The sequence below is a fragment of the Schistocerca cancellata genome, chromosome 1, assembly GCF_023864275.1.
Source record: "Schistocerca cancellata isolate TAMUIC-IGC-003103 chromosome 1, iqSchCanc2.1, whole genome shotgun sequence".
Taxonomy (NCBI): Eukaryota; Metazoa; Arthropoda; class Insecta; order Orthoptera; family Acrididae; genus Schistocerca; species Schistocerca cancellata.
In genome coordinates, this window is record NC_064626.1 from 295975153 (window position 1) to 295996334 (window position 21182).

Sequence of the window (21182 nt, forward strand, 5' to 3'; positions counted from 1 at the left end):
AGTAGGGCGAGTGAATACTATACTGACCATGCGTTAGTGAGTGTGTGTTAGAAGATAGTGATGTTGAATTCAGAGGGGACGAACCAGAGGAGGGTGGCTGGAATTTAGAGGCTGCAAAAACATACCACAGTGATAACAGCGTGGAAGCAGAACCATAAAATATGTTTTGTGACAGTTCGGAATTGGACGACAATGATGAGGAAATCGCTGATGATAAAGAAGCTGCACTCGCAGAAGTAAGCAAACCAGGTGTGACTTGGCATGAAGAACCACATGAGATGCAGTAGCATCCATTTACAAAAGCAGAATGTTTGCAGATAAATCCTGCTGGCAATAAGCCAATAGGTTTCTTTAGGCTACTGGTTACAGATGATATACTACAGCTCGTAGTTGATGAAACGAACGGTAATGCGTGCAATGTATTTGCGAACGAAAATACAAAAGAGGGCTCTAGAATTAGTAATTGGAAACCTGTAAGTACAGGAGAAACACTAGTCTTCCTGGGTGTTTCATAACATATAGTTAATGTCAAATATGCCCGAGTACAAGACTACTGGAAGAAAGACTCACTGATCAAAATTAGAGGAATAGCAATGAGTATGGGCAGAGACAGGTATTTGCTCATCTTACGCTTACTGCATTTTGTGAAAAATCCAGAGTCAGGAGACCCAAAACAAGATGATCGACAATATAAGGTACACCCTATATTGAATTATTTTATCAACAGAATGTGTCAGGTGTATTATCCTGGAAGGGACCTTCAGATGAATCAATGATTTTGTGGAGGGGACAATTGTAATTTATACAATATATAAAGAACAAAAGAAATAAATATGGCATCAAATTGTACATGCTAAATAACCCAGGCGGTTTCATAAATAAAGGCACTGTGTACACGGGGATGCATGGTGATATGGGGGGGGGGGGGGGCGGCATGCTGAAAAGATGGTATTACATATGTTGGAAGAGAAGCTGCATGTAGACCATGTTTACATGGACAATTTTCACCACAGCTTTGCTTGAGTTAAAAAAATCCTGTTGAATGCAAAAACACATTGTCCTGGGACACCAAGGATAAATAGGAGAAATATCTTTAAAGATGTGGTATGCACAAAACTGGGGAAAAGAAACACTATTGCACGATATTTGGGCAGTGTAATGATCGGCAAATGGAAGGGTAGACGAGAGGTCTCCCATATTTTCACAGAATATCCTAATGTAATGGGACGTGTGCTGAATGCACACCAGCAAATAGTCTCAAAACCACTGCCAGTTATCAAACATAATAGTTGTATGTCTGGGACTGATAGGCTGGACCAGATGTTGTCTTATTATTTATGTGAACAAAAGACTGCCTGTTGGCCAAAGAAACTATTCTTCCATGTAGCTGACATGCAAATGTTCAATTCACATTACCTATATAATATGAGTAAATACTCAGGGCATAAAATGACATTGTATGATTATAGAATACAAATAATAAAGGGAGTACTTCCACCAGTGGATGTTGCAAAAGATGTGTGTAACAAACATAATAAAGACAGACAAGTTGTGCAAAAGTGGGAGGCAATTGAAGGGAAGAAGCAAGCCATGAGGAAGCGATTGACAACTTGTGCGGAACGGGGCAAGCATACAGATACACCATATGTGTGCATAATGTGTCCAAACGAACCTGGATTCTGTTTGAACAGCTGCAGAATTACACATCCATATTTTAATGGGATGTCATATCTTCAGAGGAAGATCTGTTCATGTTTGATTTGTAAAGTGTTTGTATTTGTTTTATTTGGTAGTCAAGTAAAATGTTACATTGTTTGCTCAGAACATGAGGTTTCTGTACAGTATGTGGACTTATTTGCCGTTTGCTATAAAATCACCACCTCTACACTTTGCAAACTTGTTATATGGGATTGGGTTTCCATAGCACCACATTGCAGATAAGTCCTGTTTCTTTTTCTCCATTTTATAAATCTTTTGGTGTTTTCAGACTAATTCTTTCTTAATGGAGTGGATTTATTGCTTGTTTGAATTGCATTTTCTTTCCAGATTGCAATAAAATCAATAAATCAGAGGCATTGTTAGAATTGTTTGCAATAAATGCATATGATGCTTACAAGCGTCAGACAGCAAGCAGCATTTATCACATTATTGGCATGCAGCTAAAGCATACTTCTATTTCTATTCCTAGCACCATCTCTTGCACAGACGTTATATTCGCTGTCAATATACGTACATGCACAACATGACATTACAGGTTTCGGAGGGGTAATATTTCAGCTCTCAGCTCATGTGCGCTTAAAAGCGCCCACCTCGAGTGTCAGAGGCCCGCACTGGTGACCGCAGCGAATGTGTTAAACAAAACTCGGACCTCTGTACATCCTTCTCACTGTGATTAATGGGCCTGAGTTAAATATTAACTGAGTGAGTGCTTGTTTTAGCATGTGTCTTTTGTTCCGCATTTTGTTTTTTAGGTGTGCATGGCAAAAATATCATTGTTGTCTTCTACTGACTGGAATTTACATGGTACAGAAACTTGCAGATTTCACTAAAGATAGAAGAAAAAAAGTAGAAAAGTAAACAAAATAAAGCAAATAAAAATAAATGTCAAGCAATTATGATTAATTCTAACAAAAATATTTAGTTATTATACAGAAGATAGCTCTAAATGTGTGCCTAGTTTCATAGTATGTCTGCCTGTCTATGTTAGTTACTAAGGCTCCTCTGCAAGTTGCAGATGCCATCTCTTATGTTGCTAATAATATCTAAGCTAAATTTGTTGGCCTGATTGCTGTGTCCTTGTCTGCAGAGTCCATGCAATGTTCTTTTACCTAATTGGTCAACAGCTATCCTTTGGTAATTACTTCCATTTCTTGAATATGTCTGTTTGTCAAGTAAGAATAGCTTTGTTCGTGGCTGTCTATGTTGTGCATCTAGCCTTGGTACTACTCTTAAAAGAAGTTTTACTCACATTTTTCATCAACCAAGAGGCACAAATTTATTTATGAATCTGGATTACGAAACAGAAATACCTCACAACTTCTGTTCTTGTAAATTGTGTTTTTTGAGGGTTTGGAGGGGTGGGTGGGGGTGGAACTAATTTTTGTTATCATAAATGTTGCAAAGTATATTTTGAGGCAATGAGGCCCACATCTATCATGATAACAGTAAACTATGTACAATGTGACAGCATTTGTTAATTTGCAAACTGTCAGTGCACTTTGTGCAGAAAGTTTTTAAAAATTCAGCACCATTAGCACATCATACATAGTTTACTCGTACAATAAAGCCTGTGGTACCTCGTTGCATTTGGATACACTGTTGCATTCTGATTCCAATAACAGCTGATCATAACTTTCAGTCTTTAAAATTTTTAATGTCCATAATGTAATTCAGTATGTTTATATTTCAAAATAGCTGTGACAGCTAGTTAAGAGTGTATGATATGACTAACAACAGGGCCTTCAATTCTTTGATGTTTATGTTGATAAGAATGTAAACTGGAAGTCATGTGCTGCATATTCTTTAATGTGAAAGGTCTATGATTTTTGTGTGGTGATTAATATCAGACTTTGGAGATGAAATGTTGTACATCACTTACTTTTCCTAACTTCATTCAGTATTGCCATATGGCATGATATTCTGGGGTAACTTGTCATTAAGGAACAATTGTATATTGTTTCAGAACCACTACAAATTTTGAATCTTGCTATTTAAAATAAAACCAAGATGGCAGCACTGTATCTATTACTGAAGTTGCCAACTCCAGGGATTTTGGCAAACATGTCACATGGGGATGGTTGTTAGCCCTTTCCAGAAAATACATACCTGTTCTGGTGGATGGATTGGTAATATGTATCTCATCACTGACCCATTTGTTTTGAAAGTTCTCAAATACAACTGTTACTGGCTTTTCTGAATCTGGACTATGATTCGGAACTGTGTTTAGTTGTGTGTTGCTATTAAAGATGGTCCTGGCTTTGTACATCAGTATTAAGTTGAGCTCACTTTACTTCTGCTCATAACATTCACTCTCTGTGCTATTCTTGGCCATCGACTCTATGGACTTAGTCTTGTCATTCTTCAACAAAAAACTCATATTCCCAAATACATGAAAGTGTTTGACAGTATTGCACTCTCAAGTTCTATTGCATGCTTTCTTCAAAGTGGAGGGCCTTTCTATATTGCTACCTCCAGCAGAATAAGTTTGTTCAGGTTTCAGTGGTATCTCCTAAACTCATGCTGGGAGTTGAAATAGCTCCTAAGTATATTGTGAGTATCTTCAGCAAGGAGAAGTGGTGGTGGTCGAAGGGGGGGGGGGGGGGGCTCCAGAACTAGGTCTTAAGCACTAGACTTCTGAGGTGCTCATAACAGGGCCAGTAGATGTAGCACACTATTATTACAAGTGAAACGTGGACCAATACAGCAATAGCTTGTAGTCAAGTGCTAAGGACAATTTCACTCTTTCGTCAGTGAGATTATTTTTCCAGTAAAGTACATAACCATTTAGCAAATTGTGAGACATGTGGGCTACCTGAGGACAGTTTATTTTATTTTATTTTTTTGTATAATTCAATAAATATCACGGGGGAAAAAAAAAAGAAAGAAACACTTGCATACTGATTTGAGTCCCATCAGTCTAACAAATGAACCACAGAAGTGAACGTAATCTGTAAAGTGTTGTTTGGGCAACACAGGGAAGAACCAACTTCGTTTTTTTGAAAATATATAAATATTAAATATTCCTAGTGTAGTAACAAACTGTGAAAAGGAATAAAAGTCAGTTGGGACTTATGTCAATGAAAAATAGTGCTGAATAGACCTGCTTAGTGACAACAATGAACATCTAAATAAAAACTGAAATACTTAATCAGAAGGCCATGCAGTGGCATGTGAACCAGGTTTGTGAGGCAAATTTGCTCTGGATGTAGGAATGCAGTTACAAAGGATCTATAAGAAATGATTGTTGATATGAATGCTGGAGACTGGCATCCATTGTTGACAGTATAAAATTCAAGAGGAAAAGCCTAATATTCACCAATGACAGCAAACTGGCTGCCGCATTACAACAATTATACAAAGGAGCTAATTAAATATGTATTACTACTGATTCTTATACTCACTGGATGTAGAATGAGCTGTATGGTTCAAATGGCTCTGAGCACTATGGGACTCAACTTCTGAGGTCATTAGTCCCCTAGAACTTAGAACTAGTTAAACCTAACTAACCTAAGGCCATCACACACATCCACGCCTGAGGCAGGATTCAAACCTGCGTAGCGGTCTCACGGTTCCAGACTGCAGCGCCTAGAACCGCATGGCCACTTCGGCCCAGCAATGAGCTGTATGTAGAGAGCTTCACGTAGATAGCATTTCTGTTTGAAGAAAACCCATAATTTAACTGCAGATTTTTCCCCAATCTTTTAATCTGAAAATCTTTCTAGGTAAAGAATGTGATATCTGACATCTTTCAAAAAACTATAGTGTCAGTGAACAGTGAGTTTGTTACTTCACACCACAAAAGGAATAGGAAGTGTGTCTCAGTGTTGATAAAGTAAAACATTCAATTCAAGATTTTATTAAAAGCGTCTAAAGGCTTATTTTCTACAGAACTTTTATTTCCCACATTTAATTTCTGCATTTAACAGAAATGTTAATTTGCCTTTGTTTGTAAGGTGTATCCACTGATGTTAATTCCAGAATTAATGAAATGTAATTGATATTCATTATTAAAAGACTTTACTCAAAATTTCAAGAAAATAAAGTTAAGGACAGTACCAGATTCTATACACATAGACAAATCTTTCTGTTTGAAAAGGGCCTTCCTCCTGCAATAATGCTCTTTCAATGGTGATCATATTCACATGCTTTGTATTTCACCTGTCCTCATTACTGAAAGTCAGGTTCCAACCACGTTTTTTGATACATTTTGAACAAAGTTAGTCAATCAGGTGTTGCAGCCCTTGAATACATAGGAGGATTACAGAAACACACATTCAATCTTTTACTTCCGGAAGTGTTCGTTGTTTTTAAGTTTGGAAAGGATTACACTGGACCAATAGCTATTAATAGGAACAAAATGCAAGACATGCAACTCTTACTTAATTATATTATGCATGGATATAGGTATTTTTATGATTTGATGAAATGGCGTGTACCTAATTCTGCTGCTGCTGCTGCTGATGATGATGATCATTTAAACTGTGTTGTGTGTGAGAGTTACAACACTGTGGTAATGTATGAGTAGAAAAAGAAACAATTTAAGACACAGTAAAACTAACTCGACCATACGTATCTATTACTTCCTCAAGAGAAGGACCTTATTTTAAGATTTTGCACTTATTTTTTTAGAGAGATGGCAAAATTTAGGAACTGCTTTAATGGTAAAATATTCTTTTCATTCTGTGCCTTAAAGCTGTTACACTCCATGTACTCACCTGCTGTAGATTTTCCTTTGTTCATCGAAACTTAAAATTTTGGAATAAGGTCCAATAAAAATTGATTGTATCAATTGTTTTTTAATTATTTTTTAAATAAAACTGAAATTAAAATTAGTTTATGTGCCACTAAATAATCTGCTTGGCAGAAGTTAAAACATTTGCAGTATGTTCATTGTGTAAAACTATTACAAAACTGCAAATACACTGAATGAGAAAACTTGCTAACTAGGACACATATTTCCAATGTACTGTGTTCAGCGACAATATCAATAGTCAACCTTTCAAATTCAAACACAGTCTCGAAGTATATGCTTGGTTATAAACAAGGAAACATTGCCCATTTCCAGCTAGTGAACTCTTATTGGCTGGCAGCTTGTTAAGTCACCCAATACCCAGTGCAGCCACACCACACCACACCACACCAACACGTGTAAAATGAACTTGCCTAACGGATGTGTAGAGGGGGGGAGTGACCCTTCAGTGACTGGAGTGGAGGTGGGGGTGAAAGCATTTTGTGAAGTGCTGAAAATATACTTTAAGTGGAGATGATGTGCTATAACAGAGATGTCACATAGAAATAGAAAAAAATATTTTGCAATAGCACATTTTAAAGAGTTTTGTTTTCAAAACTGACATGATACTGTTGCAACAACTAGGTACACTACAGTTGTGTATACTTTGCACTGCACACACCACACACTGTAGATTGTAAAGATTGGCACCAGTCATAGAGGACATAAGTGACAATGTAGCACCTGAGCTTCGTTTCAGATTTACATTTTACAGTCTACAGAAATTCACCAAGCTGACTTCGAATAAACTTGTAATGTCAACCAGGGAAGTAAACTCAATTTTTCACCCCCCCCCCTCTCTCTCTCTCTCTCATGAGAATGAATGATGTGAACATATGAAGTGTGGCTTGTAAAAGAAAGGCATTAGACAATAACAGCAATAGTGATAAAATATGTCATTATGCAGATCACTGCATTTGTGCTTATGGTTTAATACAACACATTTATCAATTTTTGCTTTTTTCTGGGTGAGCACAAAGGATGATCTCTCAAGAGCATATGTTCTGAATGTACAATTTGTGGTCATAACATGATGGGAAATAGCTCGATTACCTTGTACCTGAATACCAATTTCAATTTTTTGATGAGTTTTTACTACCCATTACACACCTGTGATTTTTTTTAAGATCTGATGAAATTCATTACCACGAATTAATGTACAGGGTGTACATAAAGTCCGGGAACATTTTCAATTATTTATGCACAAGAACCAAACATTGTACAGATATCATACATCTGTCATTTTGAAGAGAAACCCTGAAAGTTTTTTTTTCTCCTCCATGTATAACGCCACAGCATAGTTTGGTAACTTGCTGACAGTCAGCGGTAGTTGCAAACATGGTGAGTTCAGGTGCGGAGCGAGCTTTCTGTGTGTTGGAGTCTGACAAACACAAATGTGCTACAACTGTTCAACGGGTGTTTAGAACCAAGTATGGTAAGAAGCCACCAACAGGGAAGGCTGTTTACCACCTCTACCATGTGATGTAGCAGAGCTCTGGGAGAGAATACGGGAAGCAAATGCTACAGTTGACAGTGCCGTGCTGGGATGGGTAGAATTCGATTACTTGGTTGACGTCTGCCAGGTCACTCGTGGTTCACATATCTAATGTTTGTCAGAAAAAGTTTCAGAGTTTCTCTTCAAAATGCAATATGTATGACTGCTGTACAATGTTTAGTTCTGGTGCAATAAATAATTGAGTGCTCCCGGACTTTATGTGCACCCTGTATAAACAGTGTGCTGTACACTTAATTCCCTTCAAATGGACAGATTTTATACAAAGTATTGGAGCAGATTGCGATTTGTAATCATATATGCCAATTACATGTGTTTTTGCTCATATTATGTGGGTTTTTAACATTTTCCTCCATTCTGCATTTTCCTCAATTTTGCATTTTTTAAGTCTGGGCCATACAAAATGCTTTCACTGTAGCTGTTTTTATGAGTTCAGTTGCAAATGACATACTATAGACAGGTGGCAGCATTTTGTTGAGGATTTTCTTCACTTCACGCTATATGGTACAAGACTTGTTATTTTCAATCCTTGGATTTTCTTCTCTTCATTCTCTTACGTCATTCTCAGTATCAAGTCTGGATGATAACCTGTCCTGTTAATGCACCATAGCACCTGCTTGTTATTTAACTTTTACATCCCAAAATCATTGCTTGTAAATCACCTCAGAGGGTTTGAGATAAAAGGACTTCAAATCATATAAAGTGTCATACAGATAACACCAACATACTGAAAATTAACACAAATATAGCTGTTTTTGAGAGCATGCTGTCAACAGCTTTTATTATATTTGCACACCTCCATGATACCTTCTGGGTCGCATTCTTCAGCAGTTGTGCTTCATTTGTGTTCTGTTATATCACAGAATGTCACAACACCTTTACTCAAATTAAAGTTAAGAGACCAAATCAACTTTCATTGGGTATTCTCCAAGTTACTTATATTTCATTAAGATTGTTACTTGCCAGGCTGATGCTGTCTCACCAATATGAGAGCCATTTCTTATTTGCTCAATGGATTTGTATCCATCAAAGCCTCTTGCTCTTTGCTTAAATGGAATAGCAACACTTCTATCAAACCACCCTTCTTCATATGTTATTGCTAGAAAAAACATTTGAGTATTACATCTGATCACCACATGAAAGGGAATCTTGATCAGGAGTACAGCCTTCTCAGTCTCTTTTATTTGTTTGAGTGTTGTTACTCCCTCCTTATAGTACATCCTTTCCACTGGGAGTGTTTTTCTTTTTTATATAGGAAATTCATGGATCATGTTGTTTCAAAGAGCGACTAAGGAACCAATACAGTCCACCCACAAAGAGCCCCAGTTTCCTAGGTAAGTCGTCTACAACTGAGATCCAGCAAGTTCCCCAAAGGTTACCCATGAACAACAGTTCATCTCAACAGCTACTCACGCCATCGGCGTGTAGCCCACCATGAGGCAGAAGGCTTATTATTGTAATATGTACAAGGTTTGGAATTCAGGTTGTTAAGCTAAGATCCCCATTCATTGTGATAAATAATGTTCCATCATCATACTCAGTGATGGCTGCTGAAGCATGCTCCAAGATTACAGAAATGGACAAATGGCTGTGCTTCAGACCTGAACTTGGGACCCCATGATTGTCAAATCCATATGCAGACATTACTGATTGGGTCCCTGAGTGGAGTATAGGTGACAATCAGGCAAGCAGTACAGATAAGGAAGTAGTCAGGAAAGGGTGGGACATTGGTTTGGCCAATTATGTGCTTGCAGAAGAGTTGAGAGCCCCATGGAAGTCAAAGGTCCTATATATATATTTCCATATTATTGTACTAAACAATGGCAATACCAGGATGGAATGTAACAATATTATGACAAGAATGGTTGCTACTCACGTTATAGCAGAGTCACTGTAGCAGTGTTTGTAGGTGTATGAATCTGACCACTGGTGGAGTCCCTCTGCCACCTAATCCTTGCAGTTCAAAACAACAGTGGTGGAGACTTTGTCGCCCGCATCTCGTGGTCGTGCGGTAGCGTTCTCGCTTCCCACGCCCGGGTTCCCGGGTTCGATTCCCGGCGGGGTCAGGGATTTTCTCTGCCTCGTGATGGCTGGGTGTTGTGTGCTGTCCTTAGGTTAGTTAGGTTTAAGTAGTTCTAAGTTCTAGGGGACTGATGACCATAGATGTTAAGTCCCATAGTGCTCAGAACCATTTGAACCATTTGAGACTTTGTCAGCAGGTAGGATTATAAAGCTGGGATCAGTTTATAGGTGGTGAATTGTAGTTCTGCAGATGTATGGTTAGTTTATGTGTTGAGAGGTTTTAGGGATGATGGTGAGGCAAAGTTCAAGCTTAAGAAATTCTGGAATGTTTACGGGGGGTGATTGGGGGGGGGGGGGGGGGGAGCAGTGGGGTTGGATCACGGTTGGATGGAGGAGTGAAATGAGTCAGGCAGGGTTGATTGGCAGGATTAGTGATGGGGAAAAAGTTTTTCCAGTGTAGGGACTGGGAGAAGGAGAGAAGGTTTTTAACAAATCTTGCATGATTGAATTTGGGAATGGGGTAAAAGGGGAGACTTTGGGAAAGAGCTGATCCTTCTTCTCATCTCTTTCACAGTGATATTCCACTGTCCACTGAACCTACACAATATCCTCGTCCATTCCTACACAAGCCCTGCTCCCAACACCTTGCCTCATGTCTCATATCCCTGTAACAGACCTAGGTACAAGACCTGTCCCATACATCCTCCCACCGCCACCTTCTCCAGTCAGGTAACAAGCATTACTTATCCCATCGAAGGCAGGGCTACCTGTGAAACCAGTCGTGCGATCTATAAGCTAAGCTGCAACCACTGTTTTGCATTCTACATGGGCATGACAATCAACAAGCTGTCTGTAAACTGTGTCGAAGAAACAACTGGACCACACCATTACTGAGCAAGCCACCCACGACATTCTTCATTTCAATGACTACTTCACAGCCTGTGCTATCTGGATCCTTCCCACGAACACCAGCTTTTCTGAACTGCGTAGGTCAGAACTCTCCCTCCAACATTTTCCTACGTTACTGTAACCTTCCTGGCCTCAGCCTTTGTTAGTTATTGACCATACCCATCTAGCCCCCCCCCCCCCCCCCCCCCCCGAGTCAAACCTCCTGACTGGACCTAGCTGTCCTACCCTATCTCCACCTTGTCCCTTTACACTCCCGCAAGAAGCAGCAATTTACCAACCCTACCCTGCTCTCCCTCACCCCCCTCCTTGCCCCAGCCTCCTCCCTCACCCCCCACCACCCTGTTGCCTCTACCATTATGCACTGCTGCTCGCAGTCTGGTTTTAGCTGCCAGAGACTGTGGTCGTGTGTGTGTGTGTGTGTGTGTGTGTGTGTGTGTGTGTGTGAGAGAGAGAGAGAGAGAGAGAGAGAGAGAGAGAGAGAGAGAGAGAGAGATTTCTGTCTGTTTCTGGCAAAGGCCATGTTGGCCGAAAGCTCACTTTCTGACAGTCTTTTTGTTGTGCTTATCTGCGACTCAGCATCTTCTCTATATGGTGAGTAGCAACTATCCTTTTCATACTATTTTATTTTTGTTACATATTATACTAATGCCTTGTTTGTATAATTCGTTGTAGAGAAATAATTGGGTGCAAATTCTTTGGCAGTTAATATTATGGATGTCAACATAAAACTGAAAAATATCTTCAACTGTATATATGAATCCATCTAATGTACACGGTTGGTACTGGGACTTTCTAAACTGAAATGTGTGCTATTCTGAGGCTGTTACTCATTGCTGTCTGGCGTTGGATGTCTTAGTTTATCATGCCTGCATGCCATGTTCCCAATCAAAAAGTGATTCTTATGTGGGTGGACACATTTATGGATACTGGTAGTGTGCAGAAAGGAAACCAGGACCTTCAAGGATCACCCGGGCACCAAAATGTGTCGAAAAAGTAAGGCTGGCAATTTTGAATTTCCCCAAGCAATCTGCACTCAAGCATACAACTGCACTCACAATTTCTCAATCACACAGTGAGATGAATTCTTTGTGAAGACTTGAAATTTTATCCATACAAACTGACAGTAGTTGACACACTTCATCCACACAATTTTGTTTAACAAAAAATGCATGTGTAGGATTGATAAAAAATTACCTCATGATGAAGCCCATGTGTTCTTTAATGACAAGGCACATTTTCGTTTGTCTAGATGAGTGAATAAATAAAACAGGTGATATTGGAGAGGTATGAACCCCAGAGAACTTCATCAGCAGCCTCTGCATACAGAATGTGAGACTGTTTGATATGCATTATCCAAAATTGTCATTATTGGCCTCTGGTTTTCCAAAGAGAACGATCACTTCTAAGTGTTATGTACAAATGACTGAGCTTTTTTCTTCCCCAACTTGAAGAAGTGCAGTGGGCGGGGGGATGTCTAATTCCAACAAGACAGTGCCATGGGGCTAACACGGCATGAACGTCAATGACACTTTTGTGTGAACTCTTCCCGACAATATCACCTCTGTGAGGGGCAATCTTTAGTGGCCAGCACACTAAAAGATTTAACCCTCTGTCCTGTGCCTTTTTCTTATGGGGCTACCTCAAGTCCTTGGTGTATACCAACTGTCCATGAACCCTGGGTGAACTTGGAACAATATTCAGGCTACCACTGTCAACTTACAAAGATACATGTTGGACAAAGTTGACTGAAACTTCTGATTTTCACTCTCCATACACAATGAACGGAACACAGACCACATTCAAACATAATTTCCAAAATCTAATGAAACCACTTTCTTTGTAAATTGTGAGGATGCCTCCTTTAGGAATGTATCACAACTGTTTCACACTAAACAAAAATTGGAAAGGTTTTTTAAAGCAATATGTCTGAGTTATTGTGGCAGAACTGTATAAAAATTTAACATCTGATTCATCAAGAACTTCCACTTATATTACTTAGTACCAAATGAACTGGAGAACATCAGCACATTAGTTTACACATATTTATTTTATAAAATTTACGTAAAACAAAACCATGGTACATCCAGGTCATTTTCTCACAACTTTTACTGATTTTAATATTTTGGAAGCTCATTGTTTCTCTTCATCATAAGGTACTTCGCATATGGCGGTGAAATAGGTTCCTGAACTGGTGGGAGAGGTACATGCTTTCCTTCTGCATCCAACTGTAACAAATTCATGAGAATAAATAGATTTCATATGTTGGGTGGGTAATTTAAACAAAGATGTTATTAAGGAGAAAAGAATGCAGGAGACATGTTTCTAATAATTATAAAGTAAAAGTTCATGTAACAGGCTGGTTGGTGACATTTTTAACAGAAAATTCAAAATGTGGAATAATATTGTAATCACACAAATGTACAAGCTATTTTTATAATCTCTTGTGATACATAAGAAGCTTTTACAGCACTATTATTTTTTTAAATAAAATTCACGAATAAAGCTCTATTACTGATTGATAATTTTTACTTATGGACCGTCTGACAGCAACTGAATAAAACACAATTTTAGTGCCATACGCGTTTCGCCTTTATTTTCTGCAAGGCATCATCAGTGGCTGGTTGTGTGGACAATTTCTTACATATTACGCTCCTGTTGCATTTTTGGTGTTGTTCTTCTTCTTATGAATGCCAATTTGAGGTTTTTTCCCACATTCCACAGCACTATGAACTGAATGCTTGTTTCAATGCAATGTTTTGTATTGAAACAAGCGTTCAGTTCATAGTGCTGTGGAATGTGGGAAAAAACCGTTGTGTTTTATTCAGTTGTTGTCAGACGGTCCATAAGTAAAAATTATCAATATACCGTAATATTACATGTAACTGGGGAAGACACGACTACAAACGTTGAGGATGTCACTATTACTGAAGTTGAAATATGTAAAAATTTTATTGCGTGACGATATACTGAAATACGTGTCAGTCCTGCCGGATATCCATGCTGTATAGTAATCAGGCTCCCCCACCCCCAATAGTCTTAAAAGATGTCATAGTTAATACTAATTAAAACTGAAGGTAAAATAATAAAAGAATCACTCCCTCATTCTTGAAAAAACTGTTTAATTATTTCCTACCAAGTCTTCTGAATATGTTATATCACATTCTGATTAAAAATTGGACCATCTACATTTATGTTCTCCAACCACCAAGAAGTGCACTGGAGAGGATAAATCCTGTTGTACCAGTTATTAGGGTTTCTTCCTGTCCCATTCATGTATGGAGCATGGGAAGAATCATTGTTTGACTGCATCTGTGTGTGAAGTAATTAATCCAAACTTATCCTCATGATACATGTGTGAGCAATATGTAAATGGTTGTAGTATATTTCTAGTATCATCATTGAAAACCAGTTCTTGCGACTTTGTTAACAGACTTTCTTGGGATAGTTTATGTTTGTTTTCTAGAGACTTTTGTCCACTTCTGTCAGTATCTCTGTGTCACTCTCCCACGGATCAAACAAACCTGTGACCATTCATGCTGCCCTTCTCTGTATAGTATATGTGTAATATCCCCTCTTGGTCCTACACACTTAAGCAATATTCTAGAACTGGTCACATGAGTGACTTGTAACCAACCCCATTTATAGACTGACTGCACTACCCCGGTACTCTACCATTCTACCAATAAACTGAAGTCAACCACCTGCTTTACCCACAGCTGAGCCTATGTAATCATTCCATTTCATATCCCTACAAACTGCTACATCCAGGTATTTGTATGAGTTGGCCGATTCCAACAGTGGCTCACTGATGTTATAGTGATAGGATACTGTAATTTTTTTTGTTTTATGAATTGCATCATTTTACATTTCTGAACATTTAAAGCAAGTTGCCGATCTCTGCACCACTGTGAAATCTTATCAAGATTTGACTGAACATATATGCAGTTCCAAGAATGAGATTTTCACTCTGCAGCGGAGTGTGCGCTGATATGAAACTTTCTGGCAGATTAAAACTGTGTGCCCGACCGAGACTCGAACTCGGGACCTTTGCCTTTCGCGGGCAAGTGCTCTACCATCTGATCTACCGAAGCACGTCTCACGCCCGGTCTCACAGCTTTACTTCTGCCAGTATCTCGTCTCCTATCTTCCAAACTTTACAGAAGCTCTCCTGCGAACCTTGGAACCTTGGAAGGTAGGAGACGAGATACTGGCAGAAGTAAAGCTGTGAGACCGGGCGTGAGTCGTGCTTCGGTAACTCAGATGGTAGAGCACTTGCCTGCGAAAGGCAAAGGTCCCGAGTTTGAGTCTCGGTTGGGCACACAGTTTTAATCTGCCAGGAAGCTTCATATATGCAGTTTCTTTCAGGTACTGCGTTACAGATATCTGAAAAAAAAAAAAAATAAATCAGAAGTTACAATTAATACTGTCTGGAAGGTCATCAACATAAAACATAAACAGCAAGCATGCCAAAACACTTCCCTGGGGCACACCAGAAAGCTACTTCTGCATCTGACAATGACTCTCCATACAACGTAACGTGTAGTGCCCTCCCTACCAAAATGTCTTCAAACCAGTCACAAATTTCACTTCATACCCAATATGATCATACTTTTGACATTAAGTGTAGGTGCACTACTGAATCAAATGCTTTTTGGAAATCAAGAAATACTGCATCTACCTGACTGCCTTAATCCAAAGCTTTCAGTATGTCATGTGAGAAAAGTGCGAGTTGGGTTTCACATGATCGATGTTTTCGGAATCAATGCTGGTTGGCATTGAGGAGATCATTCTGTCTAAGACACCTCACTATGTCTGAGCTCAGAATATGTTCTAAGATTCAACAACAAATTGATGTTAAGGATACTGGTTGGTACTTTGTGGATTGCTTATGCTACCCTCCTTGTAGATTGGTGTGACCTGTGCTTTTTTCCCCAAGAACTGGGCTCAACTTTTTGTTCAAGGGATCTATGACAGATTACAGTTAGAAGAGGGGCTAACTCAGTCATAAATTCAATAGAGAATCTGATAGGGATTCCAATGTGCCCTTGACTTTCATTTAATTTTAATGATTTCAGCTGTTTCTCAGTACATTGACACTGATACTTATTTCATTCATCTTTTCAGTGGTATGAGGATTAAACTGAGGCAGTTCTCTGCTTTGCTACCCTCAATTTGAGTTCCTGTCTCATTTTCTAGGGACTGTACATTAATTTTGGTGTCACTAACAGCCTTTATATATGATGAGAATTTCTTTGGGTTTTGTGAAATGTCATTTGACAATATTCTGCTATGGCTGAAGGCTTCATGCATTGTTCTCTTGACAGCCAAACGCTTTCCATTCAGCATCTCTCTAGCTATATCTGTATGCTTTGTTTTACACCTATTATGCATTAATCTCTGTTTCTTTAGAAATTTCTTTACGGTGACTGTATACCATGAAGGTTCCCTCCCATTATGAACTGCATGACTGGGTATATATCTAACCAGTGCATGATCAACTATTCTTTTAAACTTGAACCATAGTTCCTCTACATGCTCCTGCCCTCTGCTGAAAGTTTCAAGTTCCTAACTGTGATATGACACTACTTCGGTAAACATTGTTGCTACAACAGCATCATGGTCACTGTACCATTTTTGATGCAGACATCCTTAAAGACATCAGGTCTATTTGTTACCATTAGATCCAATATATTTTCATCATGCCTGGTTCCTAACTATCTGTTCTAGGTAGTTTTCAGAGAAGGCATTTAGTAATGTTTCACAGTATGTCTTATCACACCCACCACTAACAAAACTGTCATTTTCCCAATTGATTGTTGGATGATTAAAGTCACCACCAATGATTACAGTACAACTGGGAAACTTACATACAAGCAAACTGAGATTTTCTCTGTAATTTCTGGTTACATCAGGAGATGAGTCTGTGGGTGATAGAATGATCCAGTTATCATTTTATGAACACCCCTGATGCTGGGTCTTGCCCAAACAGTCTCATGTGCAGCTTCAGTTTCTATCTTGGTGGATTTGTGTTTCTTGTCTACTGTGACAAATACACCACCTCCATTTCCCATTTGCATATCCTTTCGATATACACTCAAATTTTCCCCAAAAAGCTCACTGCTATCAATTTCAGGTTTCGAATGGCTTTCTGTATCTAGTATTATGTGAGCTTCACAGCTTTTCAGGAATGCCTCAAACCATGGCACTTTGTTGCAAATGCTTGAGCAGCTTACCATTAGGATTTTAATACTCTTGCACGTGGAAGGAATTTCTTTCGCTCTTACACTGAAGCTTCTGCGTTTCCTATGACTATCGTTGTCTGGATTGAATGGACAGTCACCTAATCTAAAAACCATTTTGTGCACACTGCACACTGTCAGCTATCTGAGTAGCAGCTTCTTATGTGCAGCGTACACCTGACACATTTAGGGGAACCCTATGACACAAGTTCAGGAAGTCTCAGCCTAGCTCGTCACAGAACATTTGAAGTATCTGGTTCAGTCCTTCCACTCGATTCAGAACCAAAATGCCACAATCAGTTTTGGTGGCAAAGCTGCAAATTGTGAGCTTCTTTGAAACTTCATGATTCATTCATTTTCAAAGATACATATTTTCTAAAGTATTACAGATACAAATATGACTGATGCATTAATAGAACCATAAACTCACCCATCAGCTGGCATTACACATGGAGTGCCGTGACAAAATGGTGTCAAAACAAGAAAATAGTTTTTGTCCATGAGATGTTTACCTGTTACAACAATGCGGTATGTGTTCAGCAGGAATTATGGAAAAAAGACATGTAAATGGAGCATTGCGCTTTGGTGCAGACAGTTTAGGGGCACTGGATGTCTCTGTAAACAGAAAAGTACTGGTTGTCCAAGTGTGCCAGATGCAACTGTGGAGAGGATGAGGGAAAGTTTTGCATGTACCCCAAAAAAATCGACAGTCCATGCAAGCCATGAATTCTGAATACTACAGCAAACTGTGCAGTAGATTTTATGATGGCAATTATGTTTTAAACTGTATTGTGTGCAGCCAGTGCAATAATTAGAAACAAGAAGATAATGACTGGAGCCTTCAGTTTTGTGCCGCAATACAGTGAACACCTGAGGATGAACATTTAGCCTCCAAGCTGACACTCACTGAGAAAGCAACCTTTCTTATCTGGAAAGGTTAATCAGCATACTGTGAATGTGGGGCACTGAAAATCCTCATGCAAAGTTACAGACGAGGCTGTATGGACCGTTTTTCCTCTGTGAGTAGACTGTGAGAGGTATCGTGATACATTGCAGTTGTGGTTGTTCCCACAACTGATTGTTGATTTTGAGAATTTCATCTTCCAACAAGATGGGACCCCTCCGCCCCTCATTGGAGCATCGACATTCGTCACTATTTAAGCAATGAACTTATTATACATCACTAGATTGGGTATAATGGTGAAGATAATGTGGTTCTGTTACTTTGCAGTCCTCCCCTCCCCCTCCAGAAGTGGCCTGACCTACATCTCATGACTTTTTCCTTTGGGGGTAGATTAAGGATGGTGTTTACGAACCCCCATTTCCAATACCTCTGGATGAGCTCAGAGACTGCATTGATGCTGCTTTGATGCCCACCGATAGGAGTTTGCTGCACAATGTATGGAATGAACTTGATTATGACTTGGACATGTGTCGTGTGACCAGAGGGCATTCACAGAACATTTGCAGAGTGCAAAATGCAAACTTGATGAGTTTATGGTTCTCTTCATTCATTTATCATATTTCTACATGTAATACTTTAGTAGCCTGGTACTCTGCAAGCCTCCCAACAGTGTATGGTGCATTGAGTACCACTATCATTTCCTCTCCTCTCTTTATTCAATTCCTGGTGCATGGAAGGAACAGCTGTTGGTAGCCCTCCATAAGAGCTCAAAGTTTAATGTCAAGGACATTTTGTAAGATTTTTGGGAGGAAGCAACATGTTACAAGACTGTAATTAGAATGAGTTCTTGTACTTTTAAGAGGGGTGTGCTTTCTTGGTTGCACATCACCTCTCAATGGGATTGGATGAATATTTCTGTAACAAAACATACTGCTCTTCTATATTTGCTCTATTAATCCTATATGGTAAGAGTCGTAGACCAAGTGATAATACTCAAAAATCGATTGAATGAGGATTATCTTCACTAGCTCCTTTGTGGGCAGATTACATTTCCTTAAGATTTTTCCAGTTAATCTGACTGGTATCTGCCTCTGCTGTAATTAGTTTTATGATGTATGACTATTTCACTTTAAATCACTCTGGATCCATACTTTTAGGTATAATGTTTCTGACTGTTCAGTGATCTGTTGTCCATAATGAAGTCAAACCATAACACATGATTCTACTCATTTAATTGCAATGCATTACATTCATTTATATCGAGGGTCAAATGGGAGTCCATAAACCAAGTACTGATTTTCTGCAGGTTTTCCCTTCCTGCATTTTGCTAAAATTTTGCTCAATTTCTCAGTGTGTGTCGGTAAACACATGCATTGGTGAAATATCAGGCTCTTCTTCACTGTCAATTTCCTTTTTTTTTTTTTTGTTACTTTCACAGAACTTGAACTGCTTAGAATGCTTGTCGTCTTTGAATTTATGAATGACTTTTATTGTCTCAGTAAATTAAGTGATGGGATGAAAATTCCAAAGAAAATAACTGATTAGCCATGCCAGCTCCCTGCAGACAATGTTTTCAAACCTCCAATCAAGTATTTGGTAGTAACTGCTGTTTTCCCTGTGTATGTTGTCAGATTTGACCATGACAGCTCTTGTAGTTCTGAATTTTTGCACCTGAAGTGTATTTGTGTTCCATAAATATTAAACAAGTATTTCAATACAAGACTTCTTCACATGCTGCCTAAGGGTTGTAACATTCCGGTCTTATGGTTACCACCCCTGCATTATGTAATACAAGACCAATGTTCTTATATCTCCAGCTGTAATTAAATTCAATTACTTTTTGATAATAGGAAAAAAGGCTTTTAGAAGAATAATAGCAACACCAAACAATGGTAGTTACAATACCCTTTGTACCATAAGCAATCAAAATCAGATTCAGGAAATTAATATATGGAAAATGTTTAGATAAAAGAATAACATATTTTGTTCTCATCATCTGTAAATGGTATGAATTAAATCTCGAGCCTAATTAACAAAATATAGATAATTGATCATTTAGCATTGTTAGAACGCTTATTTCTACAATTTTGAAAATGACTTAAAATTGTTCTAGGAAAGTAGGGAATATTATAGAGTGTTTGAAAATGTTGTTACATTATTTCATATTATAAATCATGTTTTGTATTATTATAACCAGTAGTACATTGTAGGAAGAGTACTGGGCCTCGAGTATTGTTAGGGTAGATGAGCGTTAGATCCACTAGAGGACAGATATGTGAGTACAGTTGAGATAAGTTCTTGGTACATGATTTAGGTTTGGATTTACAATAGAGTAATTCATGTGTTGGACATAGTCTAAAACAGCATATTAAAACAGTGCAGTGACGGATTATTTCGGAATGTTAAACAGTTTGATTTAATATCACAAAAGACAGAATGATATGTGGCTTTATATTTGTACTTTGTTGAGTATTAATGTTGAACAATGCAATGGGCTTCACACATGCATTTCCACCAAATTACTGCATAATTACTATTAATATCGCCAGTGTAGCATGTGCTACCATCGGTTAGCTGTAGTAGTAACAATGAGGCTTATTACACTGAAGACTGATCATGAGCTAATAAGTTACAGGTTTTGAAGGGAATAAATCTATGTACTTACTTTACTTCAGTTGTGACCTACATCACTGTAGTGAAATCCATTATGGTATCCTGTATTTACCTAACAAGCATATTTGTGCTCATGTATGCAGTTGTCGAGGGACACCGAAGACAAGCTATTCACAGGTATTTAAACCATTTTTAACTACTCACTAACCTGTGGGATGTTACAGGGTGTACAAGTCAGTTTGACAAATTGTTGAATGAATGAATGAATGACCCATATGCTTCTTTTGTTTCTGCATGTATCTCTTTGAAGATATGCGAGATTCCTTGGCATGCTCATTATGTGCAAAAATAAGTAACAAAACCACAAACAGTTGCACCCTCCTAATATTTAGTCACTAAAATGCTCCTAGTCCATGAGCATTATTTGTCTGCCAGGTAGATACAGGGTTACACACCACTCTACCTGTATGATAT

General features: G+C 38.6%; 1 protein-coding gene across 1 annotated transcript in view; it reads right to left on the reverse strand.

The window, feature by feature from the left end:
* Window positions 1-12970: 12970 nt before the first annotated feature.
* Window positions 12971-21182, reverse strand: part of LOC126171732 (putative tRNA (cytidine(32)/guanosine(34)-2'-O)-methyltransferase) — a 74315-nt gene continuing 66103 nt past the window's right edge. Inside the window, exon 7 of the mRNA XM_049920822.1 lies at window positions 12971-13177. Coding sequence (XP_049776779.1) covers window positions 13067-13177 — 111 coding nt within the window. The 3' untranslated portion in view covers window positions 12971-13066. The remainder of the gene's footprint in view (window positions 13178-21182) is intronic.